Below are 17,445 nucleotides of genomic sequence, written 5' to 3'. Positions count from 1 at the left end.
TAGAAAACAAAAAACCTTGACTTCTTAAACTTTCCCGTCACAACCACACAAAAAACCCCTAACTTCCTATCCTTCCCTGTCACAAGCACACAGCCACCAGCACCCAACGATTCTTACCAGCTTTAAACTTCTCCTTCGGCCATCTTCTCCAACGAGTTTTGATCTCTGTGCAAGCAGTCACTTGAACAAAATTATTTTATTTGTTAATTTTTTTATTCAATAAAATTTTTTATTTATTATTTATTTCAATTATGTTTATGTTCAAGTTAAAGTACAAAATACAAATTGGCAGCAGACATTTTTCTTTTTGATGTGTCATAATTTGACACTTTAAATGTATTATTGTAACTTTAACTGAACAATTAATTTTAATGTATTATATTTTGAAACTTTAAATGTATTATTTTAGCTTCATTTGAACAATTAATTTTGGTGTGTTGTATTTTAAAACTTTAATACATTATTTTAGTTTTATTTAAATAATTAATTAATTTAAATCTTATTCGATTTTGAATTTAATTGGTAGTAAAATTATTTTTATATTACTTTTTTCATTTTATTAGTTCGTGAATTGGACTGAATGAAAAATTTGTAATCCACAGATCAATCCGCAAAACGATGGATTGGATATGGATTGAGTCAAATCTGCATCCGATCCGTAAATATATGGATTGGATTTGGATTGAGTTTAACCAATCCGTGGATTGGATTGAATTGAAAATTCATAATCTGCAAAATCGTGGATTGGATATGGATTGATGTCTGATCCGCGAAATCCGATCCGCGAACACCCCTAGACATTAGCATCAAGCAGGAGGCTAACTACACTTTAATAGGATCCTAGATGATGTCTACTATATGGCCTTAGAAATTGGAAGATACTTCCACCTTCATAACTCCCTAAAACATTTTAATGGATATTTTAATTTGCAGTCAATAGCTTCTCAAGGTTATAGTTTCTCAAGCTCTAATATTAACTCTAACTTATGAGCTGGCATGCCCAGGGAGACAATAGTTAATTTTTCTGGTTCACATCCTACCAATTCACTTATTGTTGGTAGCTGGCATGCCATCATTACCATGCTACAGTGGCATAGCTTCTTGTTGTCCTTAGTGTACATTTGACTACAACTAAGAAGTCTAATGAACCATTTGCAGAAGATAATATCATTGAGATTGTCGACCCTTTAAGGAATACCTTGATTACCCATCAATTAGCTGCTTCTAAAAGATATTATCATAAAAAATATTTTTCAGATATGCATATCAAATGATGAGGTAAGTAATGTCATTCAATTTTGTCATTTTGAAGCATGTGGTGGCCGCTTTTCTTCAAAGAAGACACCTGCAAAAATATTATAATGTGGATTTTATTGGACTTTATTATTTAAAAAATTGGCATGCATTTTGTAAAACATGTGAGAATTGTCAAAAATTAGGGTCAATCTCAAAGTGAAATATGATGCATTTAAACCCTATCCTTGTCATTAAAATATTTGACTGTTGGGAAATAATTTTTTTGGGCTCATTTCCATCATCATTTGGATTTGTATATACATTCGTTGTTGTTGACTATGTTTCCAAATAGATTAAAGCGATTCATTGTCAACACAATGATCACAAAACTATGATCTACTTTTTAAAAGAAAATCTTTTGAGCAGATTTGGAATCCCTCGAGCAATTTTCAATGACGGAGGTAAACATTTTTGTAACAAGTTGTTTGAATCTTTAATGAAGAAATATAAAATTACACATAAAGTCTCCTTATCATCCTAAAAAAAGTGGTCAAGTTGAATTAGTAAATAGGGAGATAAAATAAATTTTAGAAAAGATGGTAAAACCCAAATCATAAAGATTGGTCCCTTCGATTTATTGATGCGCTTTGGCTTACTGCAGTACATTTAAGACATCTTTAGGGATGTCACCCTATCAGCTGATTTATAGTAAACAATGTTACTTACTGGTTGAACTTGTCCATAAATCAATTTGGGTTATTAAACCTTTTAATTTAAATTTTAATGATGCTAATAATTTACAAAAATTACAGTTGAATGAATATGAAGAATTAAGAAATGATGCATATGAGAATTTCAAAATTATTAAGGCAAAAACTAAAACTTTTCATGATAAAATAATTTTTCGAAAAATATTTGAGATTAGTCAAAAAGTGTTGCTTTATAATTTTCATTTTTATTTGTTTTTGGAGAAGTTAAAATCAAAGTGTTGTGGTCTATTTATGGTGAAAAAATGTATATCTACATGGGGCCATGGAAATTAAGAATCCAAAAAATTGTAATGAATTCAAAGTAAATGGACAAAGATTGAAACCATTCTTGGAAAACTCAATGACTCGAGAAATCCTGATTATTATGGAAATTAAATTTCATCTTGTTACATGTCTTTTATTTTTGCTTTTTTTTTGTGTTTTAGTGCTTTTCAGGTTACTTAATTCTTCCACCTAATTAAATGGCGAATAATGGTAATCCGTGACTCTTATAATCGGTTCTTTCAGTTTCCAAACAATAACTGAAACCCTGAATCATGCATGGAAGAAATACAATATAAATTGCATAAGTGTTTTCATTCTCTCCCTCAAAATGCTCTAAAAAAATTTTACAAAACTCGTGTTGAATGATTGCATCTGTTAATGATCCATGGGATTCCCACTAATATTCGTTGGTTGATTGAAGCACATATTTGGTTAGTTGAAAGAGAATCATGATGACAGTAGTTCCAGTTCAAAAGCTTAAAAATATTTGTGGATTTTGTGGATCAACTTATGGACGTACTTTAAACTTTGTTGAAGCTGCCAAAGACCTTGGAAGGATACTTTCTGAGAAAAAAATACATTTGATATACAAAGGTAGTGATCTTGGACTAATGGGGCTTGTCTCGCTAGCTGCAAATATAGGAGGGAGTCAAGTTTCACAACTCATTTAGACACTTCATTTCTAATGAAATGAAGTTTAATGTCTATATGCTTTGTCCTTTCATGATGTATAAGATTCCTACACATGTGAAGAGCACTAGAGCTGCAATAAAGGACTGTTACAATCTTCTGTTTTACACCTAATTCTCCCATTAATCCTTGAAGCCATAATGCTTCTTTTACTGCTTCAGTAGCAACTATATATTTTGTCGTTGTAGTTGATAAAGCAACCCCATGTTGTCGAGTAACTTTCCAATTAATGAGACAACCATTAAATATGAATATATAACTTGTCAAAGACCTTCTCTTGTCCAAGTCCTCAGCATAATTTGAGTCCATATACCCGAGTAAACCTTCACATTTTCCTTTATTTTTTTTTCCATAAACTAGTCCATAGCTCAATGTACCACTTAGATACCTCATAATCCATTTGACTGCTTTCCAGTGTTTCCTTCTAAGTGATGCTATATATTTATTCACAACTCTTACTGCATGTGATATGTCATATCTCATTAACATCATTGCATACATTAGGCATCCCACTGCATTTTCATAAGGTACATTTTTCTTCTTAAGTTTCTCTTCATTTTTTTTGACACTCTGAATTGTTTAGCCTGAAATGAGCTGCTAAGGGAGTCAGTACTGGTTTAGAGTGCAACATCTTGTATGTATCAGGCACCATGATCATATATTTCTTTTGCGATAGAAACATGAGACTTGCTAATCCGTTTCTCTTAATTTCTACCCCTAAAATCTTCCTTGCAAACCATACGTTCTTCATATCAAATTTAGAGCTCAGAATTAGCTTCAATTCTTCTATTTTTTCCTTTTATTTATCCGCTATTAACATGTCATCTATATATAGAAGGAGGCATATGTAGAGATCGTCCTTCAGCAGCTTGTAATCCACACAACAATCATACTTGCATTTCATAAATCCATGTGTAAACTTGAATTCATCAAATCTAAGATACTATTACCTAGGGGATTATTTTAATCCATAAAGGGATTTTAGGTTGAGTCATGAATATCTCCTTTTGAAATCTTCCATGTAAGAATGCAATCTTGACATCAAGTAGATCAAGTTTTATGTCTTGTACTGCTATCTTGTATTGCTGTGAATGGCAGAATCACTCTTATTGATGCATATTTGACTACATGGGAGAATACTTCCTTGAAATCAACCATTTTCTTCTATGTATAACCCTTTGCCACAAGCCTTACTTTAAATCTCCTTGGCTCTAACTTTTCAAGTCTTCCTTGATTTTAAAAATCCACTTGCAGCCATAATTCTTCTATTTGCTGGTTTTTCAACTAGTTCCCAAGTATTATTGTTGTGTAAAGATAACATTTCCTCATTTATAGCTTCTTTGCATTATGTTTTGAACTTGCTCTAGATTGCTTCATTGAAGGTTTTTGGTTCTTTATCATCAATTTCTTATGCAGCTGCCAAGGCATATGCAATAAGATAAGCATATTCATATCCTCTAGATGGCATGATTTGCCTTTTTGGTCTATCTTTAGTTAGATGATTGCCTTGAGCTTGTAAGTGTGATTATTGTTCTTGTTGTGATGTTTCTTGATCTTCTAACCTATCAATGATATCACTTGAATCTACAACTTCATGTATATCATCTTGATTTAATAACTCCACCTCAATCTAAGGTTTATCTGTACCTTTAGAATTAGTCTCAGATGCCCCTTGAACAGACTTCTTGCTTATCAATTCTTCTTCATTGAATGACACATCTCTTTTTAATTATGCATTTTGGAGGATTAACATATGAACACCAGATTTTATAATTCTAACCCCTTCTAGGTATCCCATGCAAATGACCTTTAAAGCCCTATGAGCTAGCTTTCCTTGGCTTATGTGAGAATAATCTGAACAGGCAAATGCTTTCAAATCTCCAAAGTTTGTAGGCTGACCAATCCATTTTTCATAGGTTTCTTGAAATCTATGGTTGTAGATGGACATAGGTTAACTAAGTAATAAGTTGTTAAGAGCATTTATGCCTACAGAGTCTTAGAAAGCTTTATTTGAAGAAGCATATACCTTACTCTCTTCATAAGGGTCCTATTCATCCTTTCTGCTAAGCCATTCTATTGAAGTGTCATTTTAATAGTTCTGTATCTTGCAATTCCCTTTTCTGCACAATAGCTGTCAAACCATTAATTGTAGAACTTTAAGCCATTGTTTGTTCTAAGTTTCTTCACCTTATTTCCAGTCTGATTTTCAACTAAGCTCTTTTATTCTCTAAAATTATCAAACATTTGATCTTTACTTTCAAGATATAAACTCATACTTTCCTTGAAAAGTCATCAATGATTGATAAAAAAGTAGTTATTACAACTTAGGGATATTTGTTGTACAGGCCCCCATAAATCAAAATGAACATAATCTAATTTATCCTTAGACTTGTGAACTGATATATTACAACTAGCTCTTGTTGAATTGTCAAGTACACAGTCTTCACAAAATTTCAAGTTTCCAATCTAATCACTTCCAAATACACCTTGTTTTTTAGTTTTTTAAGACCCTTTTCTCCTATGTAACCTAACCTTAAATACCATAGTCTGGTTCTATCAATGACAGCATTTGAAAACACACCTGATTCAATCTTAACACTACATCCTATTTAATCAAGCATTCCTAAAGAAATCATATTTCTTTTCAAATCAAGCACATATCTAACTTGTTTTAGCTCTCTAATAGTATCATCATGTAGCTTAAGATTAATATAGCCAATTCTTATGATCTTACACACAGCATTATTGCCCATTATCACTTTACCACCATTATAATCTTGATATTTAGTAAAGTCACTCTTATACGGACTCATATGAAAGGTACAACTTGAATCTAGAACCTATTTACCCTTTCTTCGCTATCTATTGCAATATACACTCCAGCAGACTCATAACCTTCTTCTTCAGCAATAGCTGCATTTCCATTCTGTCTTCTTTTTTTTAGTTTCTTTTTTTTACAATCTTTCTTAAAATGACCTTCTTTTTGGCACAAGAAGCACTTTAAGTTCTTAGGCTTTTTTTGTTCTTTCTTTGCTTCTTTCTCTTCCCTTAAGATCTTGCTTTTGCTGTTAAACCTCTACCTATCCATTTCCCAGATATTCTTGTTTTCCTTACAATTCTTTAGTGTTAAGAACTGATTTGACTTCATTAAGAGACAATGTCTGCCTTCCATACATCAAGGATCAGCAAAATGCTCATAAGACTTTGGCAGAGAGCTTATTAATAGTAGAGCTTTATCTTCATCACTTAAGGTTGCATACACGGTTTCCACAGTGTCACACACTCTGTTAAATTCATCAAGATAATCATTAAAAGATGAACCGTCAACCATCTTCAATGTAAACATCCTCTTCTTTATATAACCTATTTGTAAGGAACGTTTTCATATAAATGCTCTCCAATTTGGCCCACAAGTTGTAACAATAGGTTCTTTTGCAACTTCCCTTATTATTGAATCTACAAGACTCAAGTTTATAGTTCTTTTGGCTTATCTATCAATCTCAATAGCCTATTCAGGAGTCTTTAATAAAGAGACCTCTTTACCCTCCTTCTTGATTACTGGTTGAATAGCATCACTAAGGCCTTGTGTAACTAGCAATGCCTCCATTTTCACCTTCCACATGTTAAAGTCATTTTTACCATTAAACTTCTCAACGTCAATCCTTGGTGTAACCATACTTGGATCTTGATCTGTTATCCCTACTCTAGTACCAATTGTATTAAATTGAATGCTTTAAAGATTACTTAATAATTCAATCACTGCCCAAGATCAAACAAGATGCTTTCAAACCAACTAATCAGCCTTAAAGAAAATTGATCAGCATATACTAACTTAGAATATTAAAGGGTTACATATTATTTTATTATATTATATGATCTTATTTATGTTCTTTGAGATGTTTGTTATTTATTTAACATTTATAATTTTTAAGGACACGGATGTAAAAATATTTATTTTTATAAGTTAAAAAAATAATTTAATACTTATTTTTAGCGATTTAGACAAAAAGGAAATATGTTATTCAAATAATTCAGGCATTCAACTCTATTCAGAATTCAGATTAATTCAGATTTATTTAAATTTTAGATGAAAAAATGAACGTCATCTACAAGTTAGATTTCTCCCCAAATGTTAGTGAAAATACATAATTTTAAGCAAAAGGCTCATTTCAATCCTTTTCTTAAAAATATGAATCCGGATCAGATTTCTCCCTGAATATTAATTAGTGGGAGTACATATTTATGAACAACTAATGCTTGGTAGACTTAGGGCAGAAGTCAAACTGGCCAAAAGGCACAGGGCTAAGGCTGAGCTGGCAGGCTCATCTCACTGATTGTGTGCTTTTATTGGTTAACATCCATCAAGGGAAAAGCTTATGACGATTTCAAAAAAGTGGAAGTAAATTCACAATAAATGAAGTAGTGATAAATGAGGGTGAGGGTACACAAAGTCACTCTGTACCGACAAACAATGGGTTAACAAAATTACAACTAATAAATAATTTAACACACAAAGTAATAAAAGAAATGGGAACCATAAAACGTAATTGACGTCCTTGTCTAGTAATTATGTACTGCACTTTCGTTGTCCTGTATATGTTGCTTCTAGATTCTTGTACTCTTTTTATTCACAACATGTATAAAATAAATTGTTCTATCAAATTGATTTCTGTTCAGAATTGCATACTCAACTCTTTCTCTTTCAATTATTTTTCATGGGAAACACAACCAAAAATAATAAAGAGAACTTAATTCGGCAAATCATTCATTTGAAACAAGTTATGAGACGCTGGAAGGCCATGAGCATCAAACACAAGCATGCAAGAGATCCCTCCGATTCCGATTCCGACTCCGAGTCCGACTCAGGCCACCAGATTCCTTTAGGTTTCCTTGCGGTTTACGTAGGTGAAGTTCGCATGCGGTTTTTGATCCCAACAAGGTTCTTGAAGCTTCCAATTTTTACATATCTTCTGAAAATAGCTGAGGAAGAATATGAATTCAAGATCAGCGGAGGCATTGTTTTGCCTTGTGAAGTTGACTTTTTTAAGCAAGTATTGAGGTTTCTTGAAGAGGATGAGAAGAGTTATGGTGGTTTAGAGTTGCATCAATTCTTGAAGTTGATACGTGAAGTGGGTTTTGATTCATCTTCATGCAAAGAAAATGACCACTCTCGTCAGAATTTTATGCCCTTGTTGCATAAAACTAGGGTTTAATTGTTTCTTTATTTATCTACTATAGGTGTTTCATTAATTTGAATCCAAAATGATTGAAGAATCGAGATCAGTTGTCATGAATTTTTGTTTTTGCTTTTGTTTTTGTTTTTGTTTTTGTTTTTGCTTTTTCTTTTTAAGTAAATTGATGAAAACTAAATTTCTCCCTTCGGTGATGAAAAATCAAACCCGTAAACTCTTCATCAATATTTTCACATATTGGTTGGGGGAATATTAATGAACAAGAGTCATAGTGTAAGACTGTAAATAATGGATGTTGGTTGGTTCAATTAATAAAATTTCTTTAAATAGCAATAGATGTCCGGGTTCAACCGAACTTGCTCCCTTGATGTTGTAATCTCGTGATAAAGTGAATCTTTCTTATTGTTCAAGTTTCAGTGTAGTCTCTGATATGATAATGTAGTTTTCTCGTCCAATAAACTATATTACATGTGTATACTTTATAAACTATACATATGTGGTTTAACAAAATAATAATTCGCTCTTATAAAGTTTGTATTCAAAACTCATGTATCACCAATCAATAACTGCTGCAAATATTGAACTTTGGTCAGTGTGATATTCAAATTCACCAATCATTAAAAAGCATGTCATAAACACATCATTTGATATTTGAGTGTAGTACTCATTTTAAAAAATTCTATCTCATTTATTATAATCAAGACCATAATATTTTTTAATTTATTTGTTTATACAAATGCTTGTTTTTAGAATTAGAATCTCTAATAAAAATGTATAATTATCATTGGATCAAAACAAAAGCTTCGAGACAAACATTTAAGACAAATATCAATCTTTATAATTTTTTACAACATGCGGAAAGAGAAATTAGGAGCTAATTCAAACAACCAATGCTGTTGATTAATTCTTATTAGTTTTTTTTTTTTTTTTTTTTTTGGTCGTTGTTTTGTGCAATAGACTTGGTCATGTTCGAATCTAAGAAAATTAGAACATGATCGATAGATTATTCTTCGGTGTCACACATAGATGCAAGTTTATGGATAGGAGGAATGGAAGTACGTTCGTACAAAGAGAATTTCGAATAATGATTAGAGTTCAATAATTATAAATCGTAAGTACATCATGATTACATAGTAGCAAGGTATTTAATATTGAAGAGTCAAGAGATTTGATGTACAGGACAATGAGAAACTGACAATCAATAGTAATTTATTAATCTAGATGAATTTTAACAATATTAATTAATCCATTACTTTCTCGAACCATTGTGTTTGGGTTAAAATTAGCAAAATAAATAAATAGATAAAATGAAATAAAAACAAGTGAGAGACTGAGAGATATTAACAATGGATCCGGCTATGTTAGAATCATAATCATCCATAACCAGTAGCACAAAACAACAGCTCGGCAACAAATTGTTTCATATTTACATGATAGTTACATCTATGAGCATTTGTAACTATGCTGCAGCATCTATAAGTAACATTAGTCACATTTTTTCTTGTGGGTAACATTTGTTATTGGTGGCTATTTTTGTAATGCACGTATAAAAATTATATATTAACACGATATGAGCTATGAAATGATATGCGTAACGAAAATAACATTACCAATAACAGAAAACTTGTACTCTAATGGGATTTTTTATTAATTTTTAATTCAATTCTTTGCCATTTTTCATTTTAGGTCTTCCAAGTAGATTAATGTCTTTTAAGTTTTTAAATTAATAATTAACATTTAAAGCACAACCACAAACATATCCTGAGAAAATTAAAGTAGGCGGCTTGTTAAACTATAGTGGAAGAGTGTTGTGAATTTAAAAAGAAAAATATTTGTGTTCTTTTTACCTTTTTTGGGGAATATTTGCACTAAGTAAAATATTAAAATGTTTTAACTGTATATAATGGCAGTAATTAATTGGACACATGGTAAAATTGTACATGTATTTTCTGTTTTTTGAAATATTTGATTCTATTTTAAGTAAAAGAAAATCAATAATAGAGAATTTTTGAAATTGCAATTAAATACTAAAAAAGGGATAAGGTTAATTAAAATTTGCCGTTTCAGCATGTCTCAGATTTCAAGCTTAAGAGCTTCAATAAGGCAATACAAAGTCATTCAATATATACTAACAAGGAAGATTTAATATGAGAAGAAATATGGAAGCAATGTTTTGCCTTGCGAAGTTGCGTTCTTTAAGCAAGTGTTGAGGTTTCTTCAAGAAGATCGAGAAGAAATATGCAAGTCTAGAGTTGCATAAATTCTTGAAGCTGATATGTGAAGTGGGTTTTGATCTATCTTCATGTCAAAGTTTTATGCCTTTGTTGCATAAAATTAGTGTTTAGTATTTATTGGTTTCCACTTTACTGAGAAAGGCTTTCTTCTTGTGTTTAAACAAATTTTTTTTTTCTTTTTCTATGAAGTTCATAAAGCAGTGTTCAATCAAAACAATAGTACTCAAGAACTTGAGCATATTTGTGAGTGCTAATTCGTTCAATTGATAAAATCTCTCTATAATGGTACATGAACTATGGGTTAGAATATTATGGGTTAGAATTCTACCCGCTCCTGCAAAACGGATTACAAATAAAATTTGAGAAGAAAGCTGCTCTTATGGCATATATAAAATTGGGACACAAAATCGATAATAATAAATTCTTTTCATTTAATAGTTAAACATTTTTTTTGAATTATTTAAAAGTTATGCAATTAACTAAACATAGTTATTAATTGACTCAAAATTCAAAAACAAACGCTTCACGACAACCCTATAAGACGTTTTCTTTTTCTATTTTATTGGACAGCCACATTTAAAAGAGGAATTTAAATTTGGACAAACCATTTGCTATTGATTAATTGATTCTGATAGTTATTTTGTTTATTTTCTTTGTTGTTTTGTGCTATACATAGACTTGGTGTGAAAGTACGTACGTACTATAAGTACATCATTTCCTTCAAATTAATTAATTATCAATTTTTAATTACATCACGATAACAAATATGGCATATAAGAAGTCTAAAGATATGATGTACGAGACATGAAAAGCTGACAGACGATTTTAATAGACGACTATTTTAACAATGTTAATTTGACTCAATATCCGTCGCTTCCTCAAATTTTTTTATCCGAGATCTTAAAGTGCTGAAAAAGTCCAGAAAAAATTTAAAACTGCAGGGTTTTAAAGACTTAAAACTTAAAGTATTTAAACCACACAATTTATATATTTTCCTGGACGTTCCTACACTTTTAAATTCCGAATTGAAACATATATATATAAGAAACACCTTTGTTATATAGATGATTAAACTTTATTAAAGAAAAAGAAATAATGTCGAAATAACCGAATGCCACCCTTTTAGAAAACCCCAATGTAATAAGCTCAACTCATGGAAAATTCCATAAGTAGGTATGGTTGGTGTTAGGTTTGAATTATTAGTGGTCGATATGATAGGTAAAATTATTATTGATAGGTGTGGTAAGTAAAAATAAATGGTTATTAATTTTTTGTAATTTTTTATTTGAATGGTTTAGATTTGTCCTTATGTACTATAGATACCCCCCTTGTATTATTTGGTTATGCATCAAATGAAGACTGAAGAATTAGAAGTAGGGGTGGGCATCGGTTCAGTTCAGGTCCAAAAATTTAAAAAAAAAGTTCAGTCTTTAAATAAATAAAAACTGAACCGAAACCAATCTTTCGATTTCGGTTTGATTTTAGTTCAATTTTTATTCTCCTAATAGTTTTTTTTAAGCAATCAATTTTTCAATTCATCTTAACAGTTCAGTTTTCCATTTTAATTCTAGTTTGGTTTCTTGTTCAGTTTTTCAGATCATTTTCTATTTCAAATCATGTATAATTATTTTCTCATTTTTCAGTATCCGTACAACATATTTAGAGCATGTACAATCTACGATTTCACCAATTAATCTACAATTTCATCATTTACTACTACATTCATCAAAATATACTATCATTTACTACTACCACTACCAAATTATTCATTATCATCGCTAAATTAACTTAATATAATCCATAACATAACAACAATAAAAAAAAAAAAACATTCCAACAATGACACAAAACAAAATAAAAGACCGTCAAATACCCAACAACATTCAGGCAACATTCATAACCATAAGAAACTATTATAGCATAAAAATTAAAAATCAACCATAAGAAATGCCATTACTTTGCTCCCCTTTCCCTCCAACTTCTTCCAATTTTAATAACTTCCAAACATCCACACTTCCCAACTTAAATCTATACAAATAAAATTAAAATATGTAAAGTAAACCAAATATAACTATAAAAATAATATATCAAATTCATATAAATGATACATATTGTTGAAATGAGTAAAGTAAACATCACTCAATTGCCAATTGGTCCTTTGCTGCTTGTGCTTGTTGTGCTAGCATTGGCCTCACAAATTCTAAAAAGAAATAAAATAGATGTATAAAAATCATTATTTATAATATTGAGTACTACAAATAAATTATCAAAAGTTAACAAAATCATGTTATTACCTACTTCAACAACTTCATAAAATTCAGTTTCTTCCTCAATATTACAAGATCTCCGAAAAAAGCTGATCGAAGCCAATTTTGGGTGCAAGTCCAGGACTCAACTGTTTTAGGAGTCAAAAAACTCCTAAATGGATCAAGAATGCAACCCTTAATCCTAAATGCCAACTCGAAGCAACGATAGAAGCTAGAATTGCTAAAATATCTTTAGCAATTTGAGACAAATTTAGATACCTATGCCAACTCAAACTCCACTAATTCAAAATATCAAAGTTATCATTCATCATCTCCGTTTTATCTAATAAATATCTTTCAACCTAATTTTACGCACTGTATCCATCTATGTACTCGCTTTCATCTTTTTATATTGTGCAAAAGGATCAAGAGAACTAGAGCCAATAGACTTACTAATCCCACTAGTCTGAACCATGCAACTAGTCTTAGCAACATTGTTTGGATCACCAGAGTTGTAGCTTTGATAAAGCTTTATCAACAACTCTTTAAGGCTATTACACAACTCCTCAATCTTCTTAGTATCATACAAACAAATAAACAACCATGTAGGAAAGCCCATTTTACATTGAAGATTAGTGAATTCTCATCCGATGAAGGCAGTGGAAGAAGAAATTGCCTGACTAAAGCAGAATCAGACTTAGGATCTAATTCCAAAAACAAAAGATAGAAAACCAATATCTCAAAAATAGGTGTACAAGATTAAGAAGCACCTAGATGGTTCAATTGAAAGGTACAAGGTTCGATTAGTAGCCCGAGTATTCCTACAACAACACGAGCTAGATTATGATGAAACATTTAGTTTGATGGCAAAGCTCACAATAATAAAAGTCATACTTGCACTCGCAGCCAGTAAGGAATGGAAATTGTGGTAAAGGAATGTAAAAAATACCTTCCTACATAGAGAATTGAATCGAGAGATCTATATGAACCAACTAAAAGGATTTGAGAATAAAGTTCATCCAGAGTATTCAATAGCACATATAGATTCTAACTTATTTGTCAAAGGCAATGAAGGAAAGTTAGCAACTATATTGGTTTATATGGATGATTTGATTCTTACTAGCGACGATGAAAGAGATTCAGCGAACAGGAGAGAAATTATCAGTTTGTTCACTTCCTTGGTCTAGATGTTGATTGAACAAAAGAGGGGATATTTCTTTACCAACAGAAATAAGACAAAGACTTATTGAAGAAGTTTCAAATGTTAGAATGCAAGCTAATCTCAACTCCAATGGAAGTCAATGCACAATTATGCACACATGAAGGCAAAGATTCACAAGATGGAACGATGTATTGACAACTAGTAGGTAGTTTAATCTATCTAACATTAACTCGACCAAACATTTCAAATGCAGTGGGCGTAACGAGTCGATACAACAAAATTCGAAGAATCCTCACTCGGAAGTGGTTTAATGAATACTAAGATATGTGAAAAGTACAATCGAACTACAGTCTATTGTACAAGAAAGGTGAAAGTTACAAGCTGACTTGCTATTGTGATGCTGACTTCGCTAGAGATCATGATATAAGAAGATCAACTACTGAGTATGTTTTTAGAATTGGGTCTGGAATAGTTTCTTAATGCAGTAAGAGACAACCAACTATATCATTATTAACCACAGAAGTGGAGTATTGAACAGCAGCGACGGCAGCTCAAGAAAGTATTTGATTGATGCAGTTAATAAGAATCTACACCACTCGGTAGATTATGCAGTACTATTGTAGTGCGATAACCAATAGGCAATCAACTTAGCGGAAAATCTAGTTTTTCATGCAAGAACTAAGCATGGGAAGGTGCCTTATCACTTTATTAGGGAAAAAGTCTTACAAGATGAAATTGAAATGTAGTTTATCAAGACAAATGATCAAGTTACAGATTTATTTACAAAAAGTCTTAGACCAAAAAGTTTGAAGAGTTCCGCCATCAGCTCAATATGGTTTGAAGGATGAAAGTTGGTGTTAAGGGGGAATGTTGAAATAACCCAACACCACATGTCATTAGTAAGCCCCAACCTAATAAGTCCAACTCATGGAAGGTTCCATAAGCAGGTATGGTTGGGGTTATGTTTGAATTATTGGTGGTAGATGTGGTAGGTAAAATTATTAGTGGTAGATGTGGTAGATGAAAATAAATGGTAATTAATTTTTTGTAATTTTTTATTTGAATAACTTATATTTATTCTCAAGTACTACAGATACTCCCTTATATCATTTGGTTATGCATCAAGTGAAGAGTGAAGAATTAGAAGAGAGAAAGAAGAGTGTGGCCTGAGGGCTGCAGTGTCTCTTTTGTAAAATATCAATAAAGTCCTTTAGTTTAGTAAAATTCTTCTGTTGCTTAAATAGTTTTAATTTTGTGCAATTTGATCCTTTTTAGTTTTCAACAAATAAAGGAATTACAAAGTTAATAAATTTAAATAGTTAATTGAAAAAATTCTAGAATACATTAGAGGTATCATGTCAGTCATACAAACAAGTAAATGATGATATGACATGTGTCCATTTATTTTAAAAAATCATCATGCAAGTGATGGTTATATTAAATTCAACTACACATGTCATGTATGCATCAATTGATTGTAATACATCAGAGGTATTATAGAATTTTTCAGTTAATTGATACGTGGGGAGACCACAAACATCCTCTAAAACACTTAGGGGGTGTTTGGCATCCCTCATTACATGGGATTGCATAGCATTTGCGATGCTACCCCATATTTGGCATAGCAAGTGGTTGCATTAGGATGCACTACTCTAATGCACCCTAATGTTGGCACTTGTTGCACTCTAGTCAGGTTTACTTAATGTGGCAGTTGCTGCATTAGTTATTTTTTAATAATTTTTTAATTTAATTTAATATATAATTTTTATTTTTATTTTTATTTTTTACATTATAAATATTAATATAAATTTATAATTTGTTATTCAAATACTATTATATTATATTTTAATTTTTATTATATTAAAAATACAACTAAATAATGTATTATTTAATTATGCTATAATAATTAATATATAAAATTTATTAAAATTTAACATAATATATAAAACTATAACATAATATTAGATTGTTTAATTATATTACAGTAATTGATATATAAAAATTGATTATTATTCAACAATTTAATATAACTAATATCATATGAATAAATTTGAATAATATTAATTTAAAATTAATAATATATAAATAATGATATAAAATATTATTACATATACTACAAAACTATTACTTGAATTATTTAGCACAATTCATATTGTTAGTGAATATATTATAACAATTGTATTACTTTATTATTTTGTTATTATCTTGTGGTATGTATAAACTTTTATTCTATCATCCTAACATGATATTTGAGCTAATCTTGTACGTTTTAACTATTTATTTATGTTGTTCTATTATTTAGAGATTATTTAATTAAATTATTAAGAACATCTTCTAAAAAACGTAGGGGGTGTTTGGCACCCCTTATTACATGGGATTGCATTGCATTAGTAATGGAACCCTATGTTTGGTATAGCAAGTGGCTACATTAGGGTGCATTAATGCAGTCAGTTGCTGCGCTTCAATTAGGTTTAGCTAATGAGGCAGTCACTGCATTAGATTTTTCTTTTAATAACTTTTTAATTTAATATAATATTATTTTATTTTTATTTTTACATTACAACTATTAGTATAAATTAATACTTTTATAATTTATTATTCAATACTATTATATTATATTTTACTTTTTATTATATTAAAAATATAACTAAATAATATATTATTTAATTATATTATAATAATTAATATATAAAATTGAGTAATATTTAATAAGTTAATATAACTAATAATATATAAAAATATAATATAATATCTCACTATTTAATTATATTACAATAATTAATATGTAAAAAATAAAAAAATAATAATTGTTTTAAATAATTTAATATAACTAATAATAAATATTGAAATATGAATAAATTTGAATAATATTAATTTAAAACTAATAATATATAAATAATGACATAAAATATTATTACATATACTGCAGAACTTTTACTTGGATTATTTAGTGAATATGTCACAACCATTGTATAACTTTATTATTTCGTGATTATCTTGTGGTATGTATGAACTTTTATTCTATCATTCTAAGATGACATTTGAAATAATCTTGTAGGTTTTAATTATTTATTTATGTTTATATTATTTAGAGATTATTTGGTTAAATTATTTGCTCGATTTAGAACATACTAAAAATAAATGTTATGCTTTCAAAAAATTAAGGCTATATCTTTATGAAGAATTATGATTTTTTTTGGTACATTTGTACTAAAAATTATTAAATTTCTAAAATTTAATATTTTTCTAGGTACTAATAAATATTATTTTCTAAATATATAATTTAAATTAATTATAAAAGAATTAATATAATACAGTATAACACCAAACATAATAAAATTAAAAATTAATATAATACAACATAACAGTAAATAATATACAGCATTATTATAATACAGTATTAATGTAATATATAATAATAGAATATGGTGTGCCAAAAGCACCCTTAATCCCTTATATTAATAAGATAGGAATCAAATCCCACCAAGTATGGAAATCGGGCAAGCTAAAACCATATTGAAAGAAAGTTAATCTTCACAATGCGATATGCGAGGACCAAACTCAGAGCCTGAAGAATGAGATATTTATGTCCACCACTCCACCAAGAATTAATTTGCAATTTAAGAGGCATTATGCTGTGTAACTCTAAAA

The 17,445-nt window shown here is 29.9% G+C and overlaps 1 protein-coding gene across 1 annotated transcript; it reads left to right on the top strand.

Annotated features, from left to right (window-relative positions):
• The first annotated feature begins 7,741 nt into the window (after positions 1-7,741).
• LOC18053645 (auxin-induced protein 6B) lies at positions 7,742-8,173 on the top strand. The gene has a single exon (XM_006449986.2). It carries the CDS (start codon positions 7,742-7,744, stop codon positions 8,171-8,173), a length of 432 nt encoding a protein of 143 aa, XP_006450049.2.
• Positions 8,174-17,445: the final 9,272 nt, after the last annotated feature.

Source organism: Citrus clementina, unplaced genomic scaffold, assembly GCF_000493195.1.
Source record: "Citrus clementina cultivar Clemenules unplaced genomic scaffold, Citrus_clementina_v1.0 scaffold_10, whole genome shotgun sequence".
NCBI classification, from domain to species: Eukaryota; Viridiplantae; Streptophyta; class Magnoliopsida; order Sapindales; family Rutaceae; genus Citrus; species Citrus x clementina.
This window is presented reverse-complemented; position numbering and strand designations above follow the sequence as displayed.